Source organism: Pseudorasbora parva, chromosome 6 (genome assembly GCF_024679245.1).
Source record: "Pseudorasbora parva isolate DD20220531a chromosome 6, ASM2467924v1, whole genome shotgun sequence".
Taxonomy (NCBI): domain Eukaryota; kingdom Metazoa; phylum Chordata; class Actinopteri; order Cypriniformes; family Gobionidae; genus Pseudorasbora; species Pseudorasbora parva.
The window spans coordinates 16,271,110-16,295,230 of NC_090177.1; the positions used below are offsets into that span (position 1 = coordinate 16,271,110).

Below are 24,121 nucleotides of genomic sequence, written 5' to 3' on the forward strand. Positions count from 1 at the left end.
TTCCTCTGCTTTGCCCGCCCAGAGAATTAGCAGAGAAAGGAGTCAGTTTATCAGTGGACGTCAGCAGCACAGGCTTTACCATACGGATTCAACAGCACCGCCACAAACAGTGAGTAACAGTGTTCATTAATGCCTGATCTGGGATCAGTGAGTTCTGCTGTGTAGCTAAGCATTCAAGTTCACACAGACTTTCTTTCTAAATCGTTTAAAACTGTCAGTCCCGCCACTGGCCGTCTTGATGCATCAGTGAATCAAGCCAGTGACTAAAACCATCAACTTCTTCACGTCATTTCTGTTTGAAGCATGAAATAAATTTGTTATTCAAGGAATACTCTTTATAATGTTCGGATTGGTCAATCACCCGTTTGAATGACGCTGCTCATTATGCTCAACTGAAGCTCTTACTGTATTCATGTCGATGTCGTGTTTGTTGTTAGCTTTGGTGAAAGCATTTTGTGAGAGAAATAACGTTGCAAAGTTAACTCATGTTTATTCAGAGCTCTCAGATACAAACAAAATAAACTCGCACTCTCAAAAACTCGGTACAATAACACTTTCTCAGCAATCTTTCCCCAGCTCCGTTTCTCTCTGTCTCTCTCCACTGGCTCCACTGACTGCAGCTCTGCTGCAGCTCTCGTGCCTGACTAAACCACGCCCCCTCCGCAAGTAATCTCATTCCAAATGCAAAGATGTCAGCCAATCACAACAGTGGGTGTTTTCACTGAAGACTCACAGCAGACACGCCTCTTGAAACAGAGCATTCTAAACAGAGGGCTAATATTAGTATAGAAAAAAATGCCTTTTATTTCTAAATTATGACATTTTTTGATGTAAAAACCATACTAACAATATAAGTACGCCCCAGGAAACATTATAAAACAATAAAAAAAAACATATAATGACCTTTAAATAATGCTGGTAGCCAAAAAAATACTATGGAAGTCAAAGGCTACCATCAACTGTTATATTTGTTAATATATATTTGTTAGGGTTAGGATTAGGGTTTGATTGAGAGTTAGTTGCAAGTAATTATGCATACTTTACTGTTATTACTACTACGATATATATATATATATATATATATATATATATATATATATATATATATATATATATATATATATATATATATATATATATATATATATATATTTGCACTGTATGTATGCAAGTAACTTAGATTTTTGTCTACTGATAAAAATGGTGAAAAAAATACCACAGACTTGCATTCAAGGAGGAACCCGAGCCATATCCAGAGGCCAGAATATCATAGAGACTTGGCGGTGGGCTCTTTTAAATACTTAAAAAATACCCCAAATGCCCTAGCAACCACTCAGAGCACCTTAGCAACTGCATAGTAATGCCCTGGCAGCTACTCAAACCAATGCGTTGTGGAGGGTTTTGTGCTGCTTGCATTTTCTTCATATAATACAAAAAGAAAGTCTTTCTATCTCAGTGTTACTCCAGAAAATCATTTGGTGACCATTGGCATCAAGACAGCATCATCTGGTATCTGCGAGATTGTTAGTCTGGCTCTAAGTCAGTGTTGTGTAACAGTGAGACTTATTGCCCATGTTGAACCAGCGTCGTATGGCCGTTGTTGCTTTGTGAGCGGAGCCCCTGGTGGGCTTGTTTGTCGTCAGGCTGGGCGGCAGCGCTGATGTGCTGGACTCATTACTTTTGACCACCTGTTTGTCCTGGGGCAACGAGTGAGTGAAAAGTAAAGAGAAATGAGGGAGGGGGCGCTGGGTGAAAATGAAAAAGGGAACAGGACGGATCCTTGTGGGACACCTCAGGTTTTTTGCCACAAAGTCACACCGTATGTACAACAAACACAACTGTGTGTGTGTGTGTGTGTGCGACGCAGCCATGTTGTGGTGGAAACAACGCTGGTAGCGGGAGGTTGAATGCGTGTCTTTGTTTTGGAGCTGTGTGTCGCGGGGACAGGTGGATGGCCACCCCCTCACACATTAATGATATTTAACACGGCCATACAGCAGGCGCACACACACACAGCGAGAACCCTGCGTGTTTCTCCACCCCTCTCACTAAACACACACTGTGTGCCCACTCATCCATCTTAAAACTGTCTCTCACTTCATCCTACCCTTTGACCCTGTCATGAATAGCAGAATAAAACAAGACTATAACCGTCGAAAAGCTTGATGCTGTGCCCAAATTCTGAGCAGTAAGTGACACAGTCTTATTTGTCAAACAAATTTTGTTTTATTACATTTGTGGAAATTTGGTTTAGAATTCATGTATGAAATTGAGGCTTTAATTTGGTTATTCCTCTGCAGCACACCTGACCACATAAAACCATCCTTTCACTTCAGTCAGACACGTTGCTAAGCAAAATGGAAATAAAAAATGCTATTCGTCCCAAAATCCTCAATGACTTCACTCTCCTGTTCTGCTTGTGTGTGTTAATAGGATGCAGGTGCACCCTAAAAAATCCCCTCAGCAACAAGGGAGGACATCACAGACTCCAGCGCTGGCAATGAAAGCAAATCCCTGAAAATACATCAATAGATAAAAGAGATATTACAAGCACAGGCACAAATCACAGAGCTGTGGCCCGGTCATCACAGCGACGCTACCCCAGCATGCCAAGTGGGGAGCAGAAGGCTGTGTGAGTGGAGTGGAGAGGGGCATTGTGGGTCAGCTGGCAAAATAAGGCTCGAGTCTGTTGTAGTGGGCATGTGTGTGTGTGTATCTGGTTAGCACTCATCTCTGAGGTGTTAGGGGTGTGTTTGATTGTGTGTGTGTGTGTGTGTGTGTGTGTGTGTGTGTGTGTGTGTGTGTGTGTGTGTGTGTGTGTGTGTGTGTGTGTGTGTGTGTGTGTGTGTGTGTGTTGTGTGTGTGATAGCACATGTTTGCCAGGGATGCTGCTTGTTTTTTTGTTTTTTTTAATGGTCTTTGAACTTTCTCTCACTCTGGAGGAAAACTTGATACGATCACTTTTATTTGAGTGTATACAGTACGGTATGTGTGTGTCTCATCAGAAACGTGTAACATAACCTCTATTTTGGGACATCTGGGGAGGTCTTAATTTGTGAAAATGTATAATGGAACAAAATATATATTTTTTAATGGTTTAAAGAATACTTTCAAATTTGAATATTTCATTTATTATTCGTATTAGCATCATTATTGTGCAAGTGCAGAAATATTTCTGTTAGCATTGGGGTATGGGTATGAGTTAAGGCCCATTCACACCAAGGATGATAACTAAGTCCCACATACCTTATAGTATTTATAATTCAGAAAAAAAACTGAAATAATACATTTCTTCATTTAGATATCTACTGTAAATACATTTGTGTTGTGAAATGTATCAATTACAAGCAGTTTACAGAGCGTTTAATGGACGATATCAAATGTATATAGATCTAAGGTTGGATACTGTCTTAAAAAAGTATCCATATCCAGTAAGTATCCAGTATAAAGTACATATTGCGTCCTATGTTTGAGCGGTGTGTGTGTTCATATTCATGTTCATACCTAAACAGGTGTACTGGGCAAACACGAAAGAGCACTGTGTCGATGTTATTCCTCTTAGTGGCAGTAGCACAGCTGTTTGTGTCCTGTTTCCTCTCGTCTGTCCGTTTCTATTAGCATAAACACACACACACAAGGTACAGGTTTTACCAACGAACGTAACCGTGTTTCCTTGACTTGCATTTCAAAGGAAACACATGGATACATTAACAACCAGATGTTCTTGTGCACATGCGCAACTGTCACATGAAAACTGGCTTTCTCAGAGACAGCAATGAGATGAAATGTAGATAAAATAGAAGCCATAAGTTATTTCTCAAAGGCAGTAATGGACTAATATCTCAATTGTATGTCTTCTGCTTATAGACCTTGTAGTGAACATTTGGTCACATTTGCCATGATACCAAAGTCTGCAATAAAACATTGATAATCTTATTTAAAGGGTTACTTCAGCGATCAGCATATGGCTTTGTATCAGTAGAAACATGATTTGTATCAGTGATGTTACCTCATCACGAGAGCTCGTTCAGCTCATTCATGACGGTGAATGTAATCTGACTCCTGCAGCGTTTGTGCTGTGACACTCCCTAAGCAGCTAAATCACATCATATTGAACAGACACATTCAGTTTTTAATTGTAGTGTCTGTTCTCTAACTGAACTGATTTTATGAAGATGAACGCGGTGGGAAAGGGATCAGTGATTCAGTAGCGGTGGCTTTGGGAGTGGCCTTGTAGGGCAGCGAAGCATTCTGGGAATTGTTGTCTTTAATCCCCATGAGACAAAAATACATTTTCTGTCCTTTCTCAGTCTAGAAAGCACCAAATTCAAAAAATACTTTCACATTTCTATTACATTAAAGGGTTAGTTCACCCAAAAATGAAGATTATTTAATTAATTATTCACCCTCATGTCGTTGGACACCTGTAAGACCTTCGTTCATCTTCGGAACACAAATGAAGATATTTTAGTTGAAAGCTGATGTCTGGGAAAGGCTTCAGATAGGCCTCCATTGGCATTCAGTACATTCCCACTCACAAGACCCATAAAGGCACTTTTAAAGGTAAAATGATTGTACAGCCACTGTAGTGAGATGGACTTTGTATCGATGTGTTTAGTGCCTTTATGGGTCTTGTGAGTGGGAATGTACTGAATGCCAATGGAGGCCTTTTTGAAGCCTTCAACCAATCAGCTTTCAACAAAAATATCTTCATTTGTGTTCCGAAGATGAACGAAGGTTTTACGGGTGTCCAACGACATGAGGGTGAGTAATTAATGAAATAATTTTTGGGTGAACTAACCCTTTAATGACCCAATTTAAATACAGATTCATCTTCCCAGTGCTGAAGTACCCCTTTAAGAACTGGAATATTTCAGATTTTCTTCCAGAACCATCTTATCTGGGCAACATAATTTAACTTGCCTATTTCTAAAGACTTGTAGAAGAAACATCTGTGGTGAAGTTGATGCATAATGGCATAACTTCAGACATCTAGATCAGAGGTCTTCAACCCTGCTCCTGGAGACCCACTGTCCTGCAAAGTTAATTTCCAACCTGCTTCAGCACACCTGTCTGTGTATTTTCAACAAGTGATCCTGAAGATCTTGATTAGCTTCAGCTGTCTTTGATTAGGGTTGAAGCTATACTCTGCAGGACAGTGGGTCTCCAGGAGCAGGGTTGAAGACCTCTGATCTAGATGTCTTCTAAGGTATGAAAGAGCAACATCTGAGCAACAAAAACGTCCCTCTGGGAGTAAATCATTCTTCTTCTTTTTCTTGCCTCACTTTTCCCTCCTCTTGTCCACCCCAGTCTCGGTTGAGAATCAATTACTTCAAACGTTACTTCAATATCATATATCCATCAAATGGGCTGATAGAGTTTGTTTTGAATATGTTCCATCTGTTCTTTCTCTCAAGACCTTGTTTGCTTTGTTCTGCAGGTCACACGAGTGCCGATCGAGTCATGTGAGCAGTACGGCACATGTGGAGAGTGTCTGAGCTCTGGAGATCCTCACTGTGGCTGGTGTGTGCTGCATAACATGTAAGTTCCCTCTTTATATTTACACACACTGTTAGTGGTGTGAATCAATGCTCTTTTGTGTTTTTAAAGACTACAGTCTCCATAACATTTGAAATATATTCTGAATAGTTTCGAAATGATCACAGGGATCATTCTCAGATGGCACAGAGGTTGTTTGCCCTCTGGTGGCGGTCTAGCGCAACTGCATCCAGATGTGTATATCTCTCACTGCTGAATCCTCAGACGCTTTTGTGCTTTAAAATATGGAATTGAATGTTGCTAAAACAATATACAACTGACAGCACAGAGTCCGTCATCTTTTAGTGGTTTTGTGCTGTTGGCTTCTCTCCTGTAGGGGTGTGTAAACCCTCCATTGGCATCATTACTGTAATGGCAGGCGTACCTCCCTTGGAAAAGTGCACTTAAAGTAATTTACATGACTCCCGACAGGACAGGGACAAATAATTGGCAAAGCAAGCGGTATTTGTGTGTCTCCGTTCAGCATGGGGCTGTTTTTTTCCGTCGCAGTGTGTCGTCAGCGCGGCAGGATTACATTCCTCCATCAGCCCTCTGGGGCTTTCTGCTGTATTAAAGCTCATGTCATACAGACAACATTCCAGTCTCAAATATACCGTGCTGTGTTGTACAGACAATCTTATGTATTTATTAATTCACTTGCCAAAACTACTGAAAGCGTCATGCTACTACTGTACCTTGGCATTATTTGAAATTAACTATTTTTAAAGGGGTCATGACCTGGATTTTTCTAATTATTTTATTACGTTTCTTGAGGTTCCCTTAGTGTTAATAAAGTTTTTGCACAAAAAACAATTTTAGATGTGAAGAAAAAAATTATCCTCCCCTCATTTTGACTCCTATGTCTAAAATTATACATTTTTATGGCGCGGCTTCTCAAAGGAAAACATTATTAATATAAAATTCATTTAATGACAATACATTATGAAAAAGTGTACTTACAGTTTGTGATGTAGCTGCTAGCAGTTGGCTGCTTCATCTGTCAGCAAAGAAATCTCCATTACATTGCACCTCGTTTACAATGACACCTTTAAAAATAAACCCTCTAATTGTTCCTGATTATGGTTTCCTTCTGAATTCTCTAGAGAAATGAGCCAATGAGCTGTTTTAACAGGACGCACCAAAGCAAACATTATTTCATAGGGCTGGAAGATTAATATAATCTAAACTGACGTCATTTTCGGTTATTTTGTTTTTTTTAAATCCTGTTAATAACAAGCGGCAACCTCAAACACGGCCGCTAAAAACAGGCTCCAATAGGAAATCAAATCTGTATCTCCCCATCACGGATGAGCGATATGGACTTTAAAATATATCACAATATTTTCTGTATTTATTGCGTTAATAATATCAATGTCGATAAAAATATAGTACTATTGTCCCGTGTTTTTGGCTACAAGTGATAACTGCACACATTCTTGAGAGCCTCAGAAACATAAAACATACCCATCATCAAACATCACAGGCTCCTATAATATGCCAATTACATAAAATAATTTAAATAAAAACTCCAAACACCAGCGTTTGCAGAAATGGAAAATTTGCAGATATGCTTTTCTTCTGTAAACGTGTAGATAATGTTTAAATTATACTGTACTGAAAAATATATCACACTAATAATTCAAAAACAATTACAATTTTGAAATGCAAATTCTGCATTTATTCATAATCTCATGGTGTAAACTGTGGCAAAAAATTGTGCAAAAGTAAAACCCCAACCATGTTTTTAGATGGTTGCAAAAATTAAAAGAGAGGGTTGATCTTAAGTAATTAAAACTAAAACTTGGTAACCATGTATTAATGAAAACATGAAGGCCTATTTGTCATTTTAAAGGTGCACTATGTATTGTTTTTGCAGTAAAATAGCCAAACACCACTAGGCCAGTGTTATATATTTTGTTCATTTGAGTTCTTACAATATCCCAAATGTTTCCAACTGTGTAAATTGTGTGAAAATTGCTATTTTAACCAAGGAGCCGGGATGTCTGAGCATAACGTCTGAGGGAGTCGCCTCCCAATTGCGTCATATCTGTGTTACTCGGTTTATGGTTTTATTCTGCAGAAACGCACTTAAATGTATCTAATATGATAAACAGCTGCATTACCTCATACTCATGACCGGATAAGCAGAAATTGCGCTGGCGACTGTGTCCCTTCATAATAAAAGTCCCGGTGCTCGTGAGCCGTGTGTTTGTGTCACAATCACTCCTGCAGTCGTGCTCAGCTCCTCAACACTCGGTCCTGCTCTGCTTCATATTACAGTAACGTTAACAACCGCATCCATCAACATGATTTCTGCCAGAGTCCTATTTTCCGCTGGCTGTGAGGTGAACACCATATGTCCCAAGATTCTGCGCTCAAACCTGGCATCATCAAACTACACCTTTGTTTTAGAATAGGCGCCCTCTAGCGGACTCTAGCGCAATCACTCTCTCATTAATGCATTCAAATAAAGAAATGTTATGACAATAACTATGTCGGAGCAATATGATATTTGCCATGGCTCTGCCCAAAGCAACCTGACTCAGGGTTCAGGCTTTCTCAAGCCAACATCAAATTTAATTTCCTTCAATTATTTTAAAATTATAAAGATAAGAAATGCACTCTTTTCTTAGAAACAAATCTTTACTGTAAACTATGAGGAAAACCAAAACAAAGCCAAAAACTTAATAATTGTTCAAATAATCGAAATTTGTTTTTTTGGTCATATTGTCCAGCGCTATTCTTTCACTCTTCCATCTTTCCAGTTGTCGACAGATGTTTTCAGTTTCTGACATTTAAATGTGTGGAATATCAGGGTATCCGCGGGGTCTTGAAAAGTCTTAAAAGGTGATAAATCAATTTTGGGAAAATTAAGACCCTTATAAAGTATTAAAAAGTCTTATCACGGCTTTATAAAGTCTTAAATTTTGAAAGTATTGTGTTCAAGCTTTGTCAAAAGAGTTTGACTCCAAAAAGTATTTATGAATATATTTATTTTCATCCCCATAAGTATTAAAAAACAACGGGGCGCTCAGTCTGAGATCGGCTCGGAGCGCGCGCACCAGGGATGGACATTAGCACCGCCACCAGCCAAATGCGGCTGATTTAGAGCTGTGGCGGGTAAACTCGCTTCACCTACTGAGCTGTTTCACCTCTTTGTAAACTTTGTTCAATGCATGCCAGTGCTGCCGTATGTGCGCATATAACCAGTCGTTTTCTCCGTCATCACTCGCGTGAAGGCGCGCTGTGTGACTCGCGCGCGCTGAGAGAAGATCTGATGCTGTGCATTATCCGAGAGCGCGCGCGAGTCTCACAGCGCGCCAATATTGAGTTCTCTTTCAAGTCTTGCGCTTAAACGGACAAACTCACACAAGAAGTATGTCAACATGTCCATCTTGATGAGTATCCAAGCAGACATAGTCTGAATATGCCTTAAGTGAACTGTATAGTATGCACAGTCGAGAAAGACGAGCATATCCCTGCATCAGGTCTTAAAGGCGCAGTAGCCTTTACTGCTGCCTGAGGGATGTCCTTATATTTAGTTTTACATTAAACAATGCTCTTGATTGAATAGCTTTTGTAAGTTTAATAAGGATTAATCTTTCATTTAAACAGTTAAATATGCAGTTATTTTACATTTGATTACTTTATTCAATTTCTGCACCTTTCTGCAGGCCAGTAGGCCTGTACATTATTATTTAATGTACACATGAGTGAGGTCGAGTTAAACATTCTAGTTTGAATTTTATTTTTTAGTTTTCGGCTTTGGTTTCTTCTTTTTTTGTTTCGGCCAAGAATTTTGATTTCGGTGCATCCCTACTGACAATGTTCTGCTCAGTATGTTGTCAACACGCTTCAAAGATGCCAAAACTAATAGTTTCATTCTTGGGACTAAAAACCATAAAACTGGAAGCCATAAAAGACCACAAATCATCGTGAAAATGTCAGTATTTCATTGAGACGTGAGATTAAATAAACTGCTTAAGTATTGTAGAGCTTATAGTATTAATTTGTTAAAAACAAAAAAGTGGCTGGTAAAAACATTGAGTGGTAGACTTTGAAAAAAGTTAATTTCCGTCCCTTGCGAGCGCTGTCTATGGGTGACATCATGTATTTTGCGAAATGCACAGTTAGGTGATGTGTCGCCCTCTATACATTGTAAAACAGATATGCAATATAAACAATACAAAATTGGCCTATGATAGAGATTTTAAGTCTGCATTCGACTACAACTGTTTATTAAAGGTTTGTTGCCGATTAGAACTTGAAGTGCGATGAGGTCTTAAAATATTTTGAGACTGTCTTTAAAAAGTCTTAAAATGGTATTGAAATTAACTTCAGGACTCATGCATATACCCTGAATATGTGAGATATCTGTATACAGTATTCAGTGTAGACAGCGTCAGTGATTTATAATGGCTTATGTTTGCTTTTCTTTTTGCATCTGGTGGACGATGATGTAAAACTATTTGTTGATATCCTGCTCTGGAGGCAGGCATATCCAAATATTCGCCTGTGTGATGTCTGAAATCCCACAATATCCAAAAGAGCCAGCTTTGTTTATGATGAGGACGACGTTTAAACTCTGAAACTTGCAGGATGTTTTAATAGTACAAAAACCTCTTATATTAAATATTATTTATTTAATATATTATTTAAAATATTAATTTTATTTTTGTAGCATATTATTTTATTACATATTTTAAAACAAATATTTATAATTATATATATATATATATATATATATATATATATATATATATATAAATTATAAAAACAATACATTTAAATATTACATTCATAATATAAATGTAAAATATAACATTTTTATTGCTATTTTTGTTGCATATTTATGGGAGAAACATATAAATATGGTGTATCTATATGGTAATCATTCAGTACATGGTATGTATTAGATGATCTCGTTTTCTCTCTCCAGTCTCGCTAGTATTCCTCCCTCCCTACAGCGAGTGCTTTTTCACAGTCAGTGTTCTCTTAATGAAATTAACATCCCTCTCTGCTGCTCGCTCTAATTCCAGATCCACACACATATTTGCTCATTTCTCACTCCTCACTGCCCCTATGGAGTCCGTCTTTCCACATCTGATCGGCAGGGAGAGAGAGAGAGAGAGAGAGAGAGAGAGAGAGAGAGAGAGAGAGAGAGAGAGAGAGAGAGAGATATTGCTGACATCTACTACCATGCTTTCATTAGTCTTCTAGCCTCTCCTCCTTTGCACATTATACACTTTATAAAGATAGATTTGCAAATGGTTCTTTGCAGCACAGTTTCATCATTAAACACCATTTTTAAATCAAGAAGCATTTTTTTTTCTCTTTTGTGTGGGATTCTCGAAGGTGCTATATGGGTCTTTGGAGATTAGATAAGAAATCCTGATGATACATTTATACTTCTTCAGATCAACTCATTGGTTTCTGGGACCATTAAAGCACGAGAGCAGATGAAATAGTATTGTAACATAAAATAACGGTTTACTATTTGAATATATTTGAGTATATCTTATATAAAATGTAATTAATTCCCGTGAGGTGAAAGCTGAATGTTCAGCATCTTTACTCCAGTCTTCAGTGTCACATGATCCTTCAGAAATCTTTCTTAAATGGTGGTTTGCTGTTTAAGAAGCAATTCTTCTTATCGTCAATGTTGAAAACAGTTGTGCTGGATAATGTTTTTGTGGAAACCTTTTTTTGGGGGGGATTCTTTGATTAATAGAAAGCTCAAAAGAGCAGCTTTTAAAAAAAGAAATATTCAATGACATTATCAATTCAATGTCACTTTTGATCAGTTTAATTAAGGATTCACTGATATGAACATTTTGGCTAATACCTATAATCGATAACGATTTATATTTTAGGGCCGATAAATCCAAATCCAAATTTGTATATAATATTTGAGAGCCTGATTACAAAAACAAAAGTCTCACCATTAACAGCCATGATGTTCTTATTATAGTTTTATCAGGGCACCTAATGGGTCTTAGAAAGTCTTACATTTCAAAATTTAAGACATTTAAGTTTTTTATGCCCATGTAACACTACCTCTATTGCTTATTGAAATGTTTCCGCAGCGCTTTTGGAGTGTGTGTGTGTGTGTATCTATTCCGGAGTGTTATACTTCTTTCTTTCGCTAGTCCAACTATAGTTTGCTGTATTACTGGCGCGAGACTCATTTTATTCTTCAATCACATCTCCCGTACTTCAAGTTCCGCGATTGTGAAAGTGATGGTGAATCTTTCTCACCTGCCATCTCACATAATGACTGAATAAATGTATGATATGCCTGATAGCACTAAAAATAGTTAATATAGTTAAATAGTTAAGCAATGTAAACCACAAAATTAATTCGACACAGACTGGCTTTGGATTCTGTGTACACGTTTGCCGCCCGTCAGCACTCGCGTGAGTATGTCGTATGTGTTGTTGTGCCTTTATTATTACACACATTATTATGTCCATATTAGTGGTTAAAATGATTAGCGGTTGGCGTGTACATTTTTTTTGGGACATGTCAGTATTGGATCTGATCACTTTAGGTCTTAAAGTGAAAGCAACCTAATATAGCCTATGCCCACTTCTGTCTGTGTCATTAAAGTTACACAAAAAAACATCACTGGGAGTAATGCTACTTACACTTAAAGCACTGTTTGTATTTGTATCTGTTTTATTTATTTAACCTATTGTCATTAAGTTTATAAGCTTATTTTATTATTGACCAATAAATTACTTAATTACATAAGAACTGTTTACATATATTAAGCAATACGATTTTGGTCATATTTCCCACCCTTAGCAACCGTGATAGCTAGATAGCACACCACTGGACCAGCCTTTTTTATAATACCAAAAAGATCCATGAATTTTCTTTGTTTTATTGCCAAGTGTGACTCTTGTGCATCTAACATAATAATATGGTAAGGCATCCTAATTATGAAAAAACATGCAAATCTTTCACAAATTTCTGTAAATGACCACCACAAAAATCTGTCATTTTGTTAAAAAAATTAATAAAAAATGTATCTTAATATCTTAATAATATAAAAATGTCTTAAAGTCTTAAATTTGACTGGGTGAAACCTGCAGATAGCCTGTTTATGTAGTCTATATAACAGACTTGAGATGCACATTTTGCACTGAACTGTATATTCCTTTTCTGAAGTGATTCCAATCATATTTCAAGCAATTCAAAACGATCATGGTGAACAGTGCGCATCTGAAGTATCTCTGCTAGAGGAAATAATACATTATTTATCAGCTTTAATATATCTGCCAAATGTTCTTATTAGGCCGATAAGGATATCATTAAAAATAAGCATTTATTGGCTGATACTGATATGGTGACCGATATATCATGCATCAGGCATTTAATGCATTGAATAAATATTAATTCCTTAAAATTGTAGTGACTCCAAGCTTTTGGCAGGTTGTTTGTTTGTTGTGCTGCTTGTGTACATTCATCTCGTTTCAATAATGTCTTGTTGTTTTTTTACTGTGTGTAAAGCTACTGTAGAGTAGCATTATTCTGCTTTTAGTGGAAGAGATGGTCTGTATTCATACCTCAGTTCAGAACAGTGCGGTTTGCCAAAGTCCCGCTAATTACCAGCAGCTGCTGTGCACATTGGGATTGAAAAGAGAAAAAAAAATACTGTGAGAGACTGAAAGCAAGATAGTGTTTAAACATAAGAAGCATCACTAATTCTGCTGGTGTTTAGATTATGAAGGCACACAGCATCTGTCTGATATCGGTCTGTCTGGCATTAGACCCAGAGATGTCTCTCATTGCCCAGTTAGGATCCTGCAACTGGGAGGAGAGCAAAAAAACGGAAAAACGAGGAGTGAGAACATAAAGTTTGCTGTCAGATTTAGAAGGACTAATCTCCTTGGCCCGTGGAGAACACTAATCCTGGAGATGATCTGATTGGCTGAACTCCTTTGAGGTCAAAGGCTGTTTTAATATCGGTGATCCAACAGTTGCTTAGCGGAGATCATTCCTACGGATCCATAATTGCTTTTAGGATTTAGCTCATTATAGGGAGAAAAAGGGAGGCGGGGAATCTCAGCACTGATCAATGGTTAAAGCAGAATGTAAGCGTATTTAACATTATGCAATACACCAGTGTGTGTGTGTGTGTGTGTGTGTGTGTGTGTGTGTGTGTGTGTGTGTGTGTGTGTGTGTGTGTGTGTGTGTGTGTGTGAGCTCTCGGCTTGGGTCTTGTTTGCATGGCTGTGGCTGCCGTTCCAGGAGGGAGACGATCTTCACAGCAGGGATCAGCGTTTGATCCGTGCTGTGGGGAAGCATTCGCTCGCTCTCTCTCTGATGTACCCGCACGGCCATCCTCGATATGCTGGACTAGCATACTACCCATACTATTTCTGCCATATTTACTGTATGCATGGAACGCACAGTGTGAGAAATATTGTATCTTACAATGCTGTGCATGTGACTTGAGCTTCCATGTGATGAATGAACCTTGAAACAAGTCTAGAAATGTCATGGAAATTAATCAAATTAAAAAATAAAAATAAAAAAAGCAATACATTTAAATATTTAACTGGCTAGAAAATTGTAATTAATGTATTATACTTATGTACTTATACATACATTAATTTATTATGTAATAATTTAATAATTTAATACAAAATAATTTACAATTTAATAATTTAATGCATCCATTAATCATTTATGAAATTATTATTATTTTTAAATTATTATTGAGATGCAATGCAATTGAGGCCACATCCACACAAAGCCAGACCTTTCCCTATCCATTTTTTTTCCCTCGTCCCAAGAAATATCTGTGTACACACAAAACCACTGAAACCGACTCAAAACTATGCAGTATACATGCCAGACCAGTATGTGGCGCTGTGATTCTGCCACAGAGGTACACTCAAAACAGAGAAGGAGACTTGTGCTGCGTCCCAATTCGCCTACTTTTACTACGTCCTAAAAGTATGTACTCTTTTTGTGAAGAAAAAGTATATACTGTTGAGTGTGTAGCAGAAAAGTATGCAAGCTTCGGGACCTACTACGCCGCCATCTTTAACGGACTCTGTCGCTTAGTTACGAGCATCCTATCACCGTTTATCTGCCCTGTCAATCATCGTCAGATTCGTCACAGTTCAAATCCTCCACATTCAGATTAATCTCCTACCGTATCGGAGAGAAATGTAGCCGCTCGTTGATCTGCCATGTGTGGGTCTTTAATGCAGAGACTCTCCTCGTGTGTTTGCAGTTTAAATATAATGATACATTTAAAAGTTAGTGGCCAAACGTGCCATTACAAAAGCTCACAATGCTGCTGCATGTGAAATATAATGTGGACAACACTGAATAAATATATTTTAGTCAGGTTAAATATTGATAGTTGGTCACTGAAACCCCTATATCTAAACCTCTCTACTTAACCGTCGGACTCGCACATCCGTCATGTTTGTAGTTTTTTACACTTTTTATCTGCTTTTGTAGTTCTTATTGAATCCTCGTCCACCTCGCAGTGGGTTGTGGGCAATGTCAGCCGTTAGAGTGTGCATCGATACGCACTTCGAATTCGACCGGAAATAGTAAACCATCCGGGTATCTTTGGAATACTCTTTGCAACATACTACGATTTGGGACATACTAATTCTATTTTCGAACTCTATTAATATGGATAGTGTGCGAATTGGGACAGTTTGGAGACATAGGGGTTTGAGTGAACACTGACCAACTATCAGTATTCATCCTGACAAAACTATATTTATTCAGTGTTGTCCACATTATATTTCACCTGCAGCAGTATTGTGAGCTTTTTTAATGACACTTTTAAATACATCATTATATTTAAAATGCAAACGCACGAGGAGAGTCTCTGCATTAAAGACCCACACATGGCAGATCAACGTGCGGCTACATTTCTCTCCGATACGGTAGGAGAATCAACTGAATGTGAAGGATTTGAACGATGTGATGATTGACAGGGCAGTTTAAACAGTGACGGGATACACATAAATATAAGCGACAGTCCGTTAAAGATGACGAAGTAGTATTATCCAAAACTTGCTTTTGCAAGTATGCAAACACACTTCACACTCAAAAGTATGTACTCTTTCTTCACAAAAAGAGTGCATTCTTTTAGGACATAGTATAAGTAGGCGAATTGGTATGAGGAAAGGTTTCACAAAATATACGGATTGGCAGTACGCACGAAAAACGCAAGGGTGTCGTTTTCAGTTTGATCCACTCTGGGACACAGTTATAAAAAACTGTTTTCAGGCTCCCAAAACACCAGATCCATCTGGACGGAAAGACGGCACAAAATGTTGACATTTATAGATAAACGCATCTCCAGTTGTACGGGCCTAAATGTTTAAAAGTCATTGAACAAACATGGCGAGGTCATGTTGCATACTAGTGCATGTTTATCATACAGCATTTATTGCATATTTTTTCACATACTACATACTGTAGTATGCATTACTCTAGTATAGCATTCAAAATATTGTCAACGTTTTTAGCGCAGTATAAGTGGCAACCTTCTCTTTCCATCATCATGATCATTTCATAAAGCTGTGACCTGCTGGCTTCTCACCTTTACACTGATATAGTGGAGTACAGTCCATGAAAATCCTTTGCCCAACAACAATGAAATGCCACGACATCTGCACACGTTCACAAGGATTGGTGTCCTCTGTGTAGGTGGTTTAACGATCATTGAAGCAGCGTCATTATGGTTATGGCAATCATACACTGGTCATTACAGAGCCAAGCTGTTTACTCCTCGGTCTCAGAATTGAACTTAGATGGTTCTGGTGGATGTTTGGGTTATGTGGGATTGATGCTCAGCTAAATGAATTCCTAATTCCATATTGATCTGGAGGGATGGAAGCAGATTCACACTGAGGCGGTTTGTGAGTGAATTATTTCATTGGGCAATATGGAGATGAGAGGTTGATTTTACTTGTTCTTCTTCACTTTTCCACTTGTCTCATTCCTTCTCTTTGCGTCTTGTTTTTTCGCCATCCCATCCTATTTCATCTTCTCTTCTTTTTCTCTTGTATCGTCTCGTCTCGTCTTGTCCCTACTCTACTCATCTCAGCTGTCCTCTTTTTATCTCGTCTCTTCACTTTACTCATCTTTATTCCCTCGTCTCTACTCCACTCCACTCCTCTCCACTCCACTCCACTATACTTTACTCCACTCCACTATACTTTACTCCACTCCACTCTACTCTACTCTACTCTACTCTAGTCTCCACTCCACTCTACTCCACTCCATTTAAGTCTCTACTCCACTCCACTCCACTCTACTCTACTCTACTCTAGTCTCCACTCCACTCTACTCCACTCCACTCAAGTCTCTACTCCACTCCACTCTACTCCACTCCACTCAAGTCTCTACTCCACTCCACTCTACTCTAGTCTCCACTCAAGTCCACTCCACTCAAGTCTCCACTCCACTCCACTCCACTCCACTCCTACTCTACTCCACTCCACTCCACTCTGCTCTGCTCTGCTCCACTCCACTCCACTATACTTTACTCCACTCCACTCCACTGTACTTTACTCCACTCAGCTCCACTATACTTTACTCCACTCCACTCTACTCTACTCTAGTCTCCACTCCACTCTACTCCCCTCCACTCCACTCCACTCAAGTCTCTACTCCACTCCACTCCACTCAAGTCTCTACTCCACTCTACTTTACTCCCCTCCACTCCACTCCACTCTACTCTACTCAACCTTTTCTCAACTTTTCTCTCATCTCGTCTCTACTCTACTCCACTCTACTATACTTATTCTAGTTGTTCTCTTCATTTTCATCTTTTCAATCTTTTGGTTTGTTTTGGTTTCAATCTTCACTTTTCATCTTTACTCATCTGTACTCTTCTTCTTCTAAACTTTTATCTCTTATCTTCTCTTCTCTTCTTCTTCTAAACTTCTCTTCTCTTCTTCTTCTAAACTTCTCTTCTCTTCTCTTCTCTTCTCTTCTCTTCTCTTCTCTTCTCTTCTCTTCTCTTCTTCTTCTAAACTCCTCTCCTCTCCTCTCCTCTCCTCTCCTCTCCTCTCCTCTCCTCTCCTCTCCTCTCCTCTCCTCTCCTCTCCTCTCCTCTCCTCTCCTCTCCTCTCCTCTCCTCTCCTCTCCTCTCCTCTCCTCTCCTCTCCTCTCCTCTCCTCTCCTCTCCTCTCCTCTCCTCTCCTCTCCTCTCCTCTCCTCTCTCTCATTAAGTCCTCCCAGGGAGAAGTTCAAAACACTCCTGCAGCTTTCTTCTCAGCTTTGTTTTAAAAGAGGGACGTTTATTATTCTGTAAAACATCCTCTCTTCTCCACTCTCAGAGGTATGCTCAATCAGATGTCTCACCACACACCTCGCAGGATGTTTTGGGGACTGTGGTAAGAAGGCAGGAAAGAAACCTGGGAAAATCTTCTTTTGTCGCCTGTCTGCTCTCGTCAGGGCTGAGTGTGTGTAAGGAGGAAAAAAAGACACTGTAATTGCCTGTCTGTTGCACAGGGCTAAAAGCAGGCAGTAGAGAAAAAACCAAAGGTTAACCCACCACTACCATTACCCTCCTTTGTCTCTGTCTCTCTCTCTCGCTCTTGCTCTCTTACACACACACACACACACACACACACACACACACACACACGCACACTGAAAACAAGTCATTCATAAATCTTAAAGCGTGTCACACACACAACCTTTTGCATATTACTGCTACATATAAATAACAACATTGATTTATAATTAACTGTAGTTTTCGCATGCAAAGAGTTTAGCCAATCATAGTAAAGGTACAGTTATAAGGGCCAGTCGGAAGGTGGAAAATGGACAAGTAAAACTAAATACAACCATTTGGTGCAAGAAACCTTGACTTTTAGAGTATATTAATCATACGGTATGCGTGCGCTTGTGTGTTTAGGCGTTTTCTTTTTGATTTGTATGTGTATGCAGCTCTCTAAGCATTTCATTCAGGTCTTTCGAGGACTAGGGCTGTCGAGAGGCAGAATAAACCCCTCTGGAGACAAAACGATGTGTACAGGGGACACACACTTCATTTAATGAAAGAGAGAGAAGAGCTTGCCCACTAAGTATAGACACTTACATGAACACACATTATAATGACCGTCTCCTGGTGCCATGGCAACGCAGCATCCCGAGTACACCCACATCCTCCTCCAAAATCAAACCCGGCTCCTGGATTTGGCGGCTCAGAGAGATGTACACATTCACGCAGACAAACACACACCCACATTTTCAGACAGCGAAGTATGCACAAGCCGTCCCGGACATCTGAAAGCACATTAAGTGTCATTTCCCCCCCGGAGCATTAGGCATGTTAAAAAGACACGGCGAATTGAAAGCCTACACGGTCTTTGTCAGAGAGGAGCAAAGAGAGAGGGAGGCTGACTCAAAAGCAAGTGACAGGCTGAATGAATATGGTGTGAAAAGTAAAAATAAGTACAGTACGATTTATATCAGTAGGATAAATCAACTGTGAAAAGGAGTAACATGAGTAAAAATGGTAATTTAGAATAAAAAGGGGCATTTTCTTGTCCATCAGTGCCCTTAGCCAAGTAAAAAATACTTTGAGAGCAATAAGAGGATGTATTCTGGAATCATACGTGTCTTGGACATGAACATTGTTGGCTTGTGATGGTAATGACAGCTTTTGACGTGTGATGTCTGATCAGATGGTCTGGAATTAGAAGTTACTGACTGCTCTTTCAAAGGAAAGTGATGGAAGTGTTCAGCACCAAGGACAGCAGCTAAAGCCAGCAGTGATGCTCACGGACCCTTTGTGAAAATGAATCGCATTTAATGGGAGACAGGGCCATTTATTTAAGCATATATATATATATATATATATATATATATATATATATATATATATATATATATATATATATATATTGCTATATTGCTATAGGATTATGGTTTACTCATTTTCAATATTGGTAATAATTTCACATTATTATAAATGATCATAAGGACACTGAAGACTGGAGTAATGATGCTGGAAATTCAGATTTGACCTCATAGAATAAATTACTTTTTAAAAAGATTTAAATGTAAATGAATTTAATTAATAATTTGTTTTTATTATTTTAATGTAGTTATTATTATTTGTTGTATGGTTTATGTAATTGGACAGCCCCATGCATTAATGTTTTTTTGTTTTGTTTCGTTTTTTTTTTTGTTTTTTTTAAATGTATGTGCTTAAAAATCAACATTGTCTTATTTTGGCATTAAGGACAGTAAATGATGACAGAATTTCATTTTTAAAAATCCTTAATAATAAATGTTATGTTATATTTTTCTTAGTGTGATGAACATTTTAATAATCTAAAGAATCATATTCCATTTTAAAGAACCTTTTGCGGAATGCAAAGATTCTAAAGATGTTAAAGGGATAGTTCACCCAAAAATGAAAATTTGATGTTTATCTGCTTAGCCCCAGGGCATCCAACATGTAGGTGCGTTTGTTTCTTCAGTAGAACACAAGTGAAGATTTTTAATTCAAACCGTTGCACTGTGCCAGTCATATAATGCATTTCAATGGGGTGTAATTCAATGAAAGTAAAAAACATGAACAAACAACTTTAAATTAAACCCTGCGGCTTGTGACTACACATTGATATCTTAAGACATGAAACGATCGGTTTAGTGTGAGAAACTGAACAGTATTTATATAATTTTTTTAGGGCTGGGCAAGTTAACGCGTTATCGCGTTAACACATTAATTAATTAACGCCGACAATTATTTTATTGTGCATTAACGTAGTTATTTATTATTATATTGAAAGACTGTTGCTCACTGCCTCTGAATACACATACAGACAAACCATTGGTCAGGAGAATACAGCTGTCTGTAAGCCAAGGGCTTGACATTCTTTGTCTGGGATAAATGGGACAAATAAAATATAAAAATAACCAGAAATGTGAGAATGATTCAGATTTTTTTGTTGTTTTTATTATATTCAATGTAAACAGCGATTGATGAGTGTATCTCTGCCTCTGGTACGTTAACAAGTCGCGTTGAGGCTCGAGCTGCCTGTCTCAGACATTCATGGAGAAATCAAAACAAGTGAGCAGCAATATAAACTCACAGAAGAAACATACTGGGGTAAAACTGAGCTTTTTGTAGTTGTTGATATTTATGATTTATGATATTGTTAATAACACAAGTCGATCTCAATCATCAATTGGGTAGCATGAATGGTGAAGCCTAGTTCAAGTAGCCTAATAAATATTAAGTTACTTACATTTTAGATCCAAACAACCTTTTTTGTTCCATTTCACCCATGATTTCTCCAACGAAAATAGTTCCAAAAGAAAGCAACACTCGGCACAGTGTTTTGTTACTAAATGATTCAGCGTTTTGAATGACTCATTTGAATAAACGACTCAATGACTCCCTTATGAAGATAATTACTTGCTGCCCCCTATTGGCGGTTATGTTTAAAAGTATGATTAAATGTTTTATTTAGAACATCAATCTTATAACATTATTTATTGCAGCGGTATTTTTTGCAGTTTAAATTATTTAATTTGATTTGTAACAGCCTATAGTGTCTTTACTATTATTAAGAATTTAACATGAAAGATGATGCATACATTTAATAAGATTAAAAAAAAATGGCAAATCACAAATATGCAGATTTAAGTAGGCCTATGTAAAAGCTGACAGAACAGATGTATACCACCAATTTAATTTAATTTGATTAAATTAATGTTTAAGTTGATATTTACAATTCATATGATATTTACATACAACATTTTAATCGTCGCCATCACTTCTGCTGCATGAGGTCAAATGTACATGATATGGAGTATCTCAATGGTATACAAGTGGCGGAAGTGATGTCTTGCGTGTATCGTACGCCATATTGTGCAATTTGACCTCATCCAGTGGAAGTGATGGGGCGCTCGTGACTGTTTTACATTGTGTTCTATTTGAGGTAAATAACGCTGAGCCGCAGGGTTTCATTTAAAGTTATTTGTGCATGTTTTTTACTCTCATATTACACACCATTGACATACATTATATGACTAGCATAGTGCAACGTTTGGAGTTCTACTGAAGAAACAAAGACACATAACATTTTCATTTTGGGGTTAAATATTTTGGGTTAAAGGTTCTTAATGGAGCCATATAGGCCAATAAAGAACCTTTATTTTTAATAGTGTACGGTGCTTGCAATGATCTTTGTGCTTAAATGCTCCTTTATGTTACTATACTAACCACTGTGCTCTCCCTCTCTCTCTCATCTATAGGTGTTCTCAAAAGGATCGTTGCGACTGGGCAAACGAGCCGTACCGTTTCGCCGCCACGCTGAGTCAGTGTGTGAAAGCCACCGTGTACCCGGACAGCATCGCTGTGTCTGAGCCCAGCGTACCGGTGAGACCCCTCACAAACCATTTATAACCTTTACTCACAAGAACACAAACACTTTACCAACCTCAAGGTGATGTTGACTGAAATACAGGAGCACGGATTCCTTCTAGCGAGAATAATTAGCATGAATGCATTTTCAGTGTGATGTCTAGATAAACTGTTTTGGGTTTGGAAAGCATGTGATGTGTGGGAGGGCTTGGAGAGCGAGATACCTGGAAACAGAGGCCTTTGGGAAAGGTATATGTGTGGGTGAGATGCCAAATAAGCATGTGGGCCGGAGTAGGAGTTGTTTTCAAGGAGACAAAGACATGGATTCAGGGCTTTTGGACACTATCTTTAGGTTTATCCTCATGGATACTTTTTATTAATGCAAAAAGTATGTCTGAGTGAGTTCTATTAGAGATACATTTTGCACTTAAAAAAAACCCTGTTTACTTTATAGAAAAGTCTGGCAACTGTCACTGTCAGTTCTGTTACATACTTTTAACATTGTTACTCTACCTTGGTAACAGAGTTTGATGGTAACAATCAAATATGAAACAATTTTAAACTTTTTAGCCAAAAACTTCACTTGCTAGCATAAATGCTAATAGCACATGGCACTAATGAAATAATGATTAAAAGACTTTTAAACAACCCAACCGGGGGATCAGTGATAAATTCTGTTCTCCTTTTGATACTGTGGTAACAATTTTGTGATTTGACAAAGTAACTTTTTCGATGAAAATATTTATAATAAAATATAATAAATGAAATTGTACCAAAGGAAAAGTTAAATAAAGTTGATTATACAATGATACATGTGGAAAAAAATACACTGACTAATTGGGAAAACAAGAAATCATGATTTTCAGCAACAGAAAATATTATATTGTTATGGCATGTAACATATTGTGATCCATGATAATGAGTAACAAATAGTTTTTAAAAAATAATGACAAAATAATGACTTTGTGCACATATGTACTTGCAATTATAGAATCACCCGTATATATTAAGTGTCTCAGGCATGCAAGTAAGTATGAAGGTGTTCACCTTGGTTAAACTTCCCTAGCAAGCCTTGTAAAAAAATGTGATGTCCAGATAATTGATAGAGTCCCTGTATCACAGCTAGATTAAGATAATGAGGCGTCTGGCTCTAAATTAGATGTTTCTGTCGTGCCGTAGCGCTGAACAACATGACAACAGGGTCACCGCTGCTCTGCGCGTCGCACAATGAAGGGAAACCATCACCATGACAACAAAACCCATCCGCACGGGCGCCAGAGGAGCATGAAAAGCACCAAAAACAATCAAATTACCTTTATTAGAAATGCTAGCAACAATTAGCCCTCGCTGTACATCGGCAGTCACGGAGAGAATTGAGAAACGGCTAACGTGCAATGAAAGGAGCAAAGGCAAAACATAGAGACACCAATCACGCTTCACCAATGTTGGGATGGTCAGGCGGTGCTTTATAGACCATGCTTACAGCAAACAAAGTTTTGCCTCGATGTTTGAGTACAGTCTGTGATTCTACCTCTACAACGAAAAACAAGACGGCTAATTAGCAATTCTGTTGCTGTCACTCATAGCGCACTAGCTTAAAGAGTGCAGAAAGGAACAGTTTTGAAGTAATTAGATGGCATATATACATGGGACATTTTTTAAAAAGAGGGTAAAAGTCAATGAGATAGGCCGAATGTACATAGTCTCAAAAGAGCTGCAAGACAGCTAAAATGGTTTTTAAAAAAAATAAATAGCCAAGCAATCTTAACAAATGTCACAGTAATAATTGTCCTCTTCTTCAGTGGTGAGCAGACCAGCCTGCACTTCCCTTCTGGCATGTGAAATGTGTGTATTTATAGCCTGTGAGCTTCATCCTATGTGTCACCGGTCCCCCCCCAGAGAATGACTTCAGAGGACCGTGTGCGCTTTGAGAAGATGTGCGAGATTATTCGTGTGAAATACAATAGATGAAGTTCAAAGATAGAGAAAGGATGGATGGATTGTTAAATGCCCAGTTTCGACTCTCTTTGAGCAAGAGTCTTTATAAGGTTAACACAGTAATGATGGCTGGAGTTTATGCTGTGTGAGACCATCTGCTGCGTGCTGGTGCTGCAGAATGAACTTTGCCAGTATGAGGAGATTGAGGTTATTTTGATCAGAATATATTGCTTCTGTTGGAGCCGTTCGTTGGTCGTTAGCATATG

The 24,121-nt window shown here is 38.2% G+C and overlaps 1 protein-coding gene across 3 annotated transcripts in view; it reads left to right on the forward strand.

The window, feature by feature from the left end:
• plxna2 (plexin A2) overlaps window positions 1-24,121 on the forward strand; it is a 280,272-nt gene that overhangs the window by 157,140 nt on the left and 99,011 nt on the right. For all 3 annotated transcript variants that reach the window (XM_067445796.1, XM_067445798.1, XM_067445797.1), the window contains exons 5-6: window positions 5,441-5,541; window positions 21,809-21,932. In XM_067445796.1, the coding sequence (XP_067301897.1) occupies window positions 5,441-5,541; window positions 21,809-21,932 (225 nt within the window). The remainder of the gene's footprint in view (window positions 1-5,440; window positions 5,542-21,808; window positions 21,933-24,121) is intronic.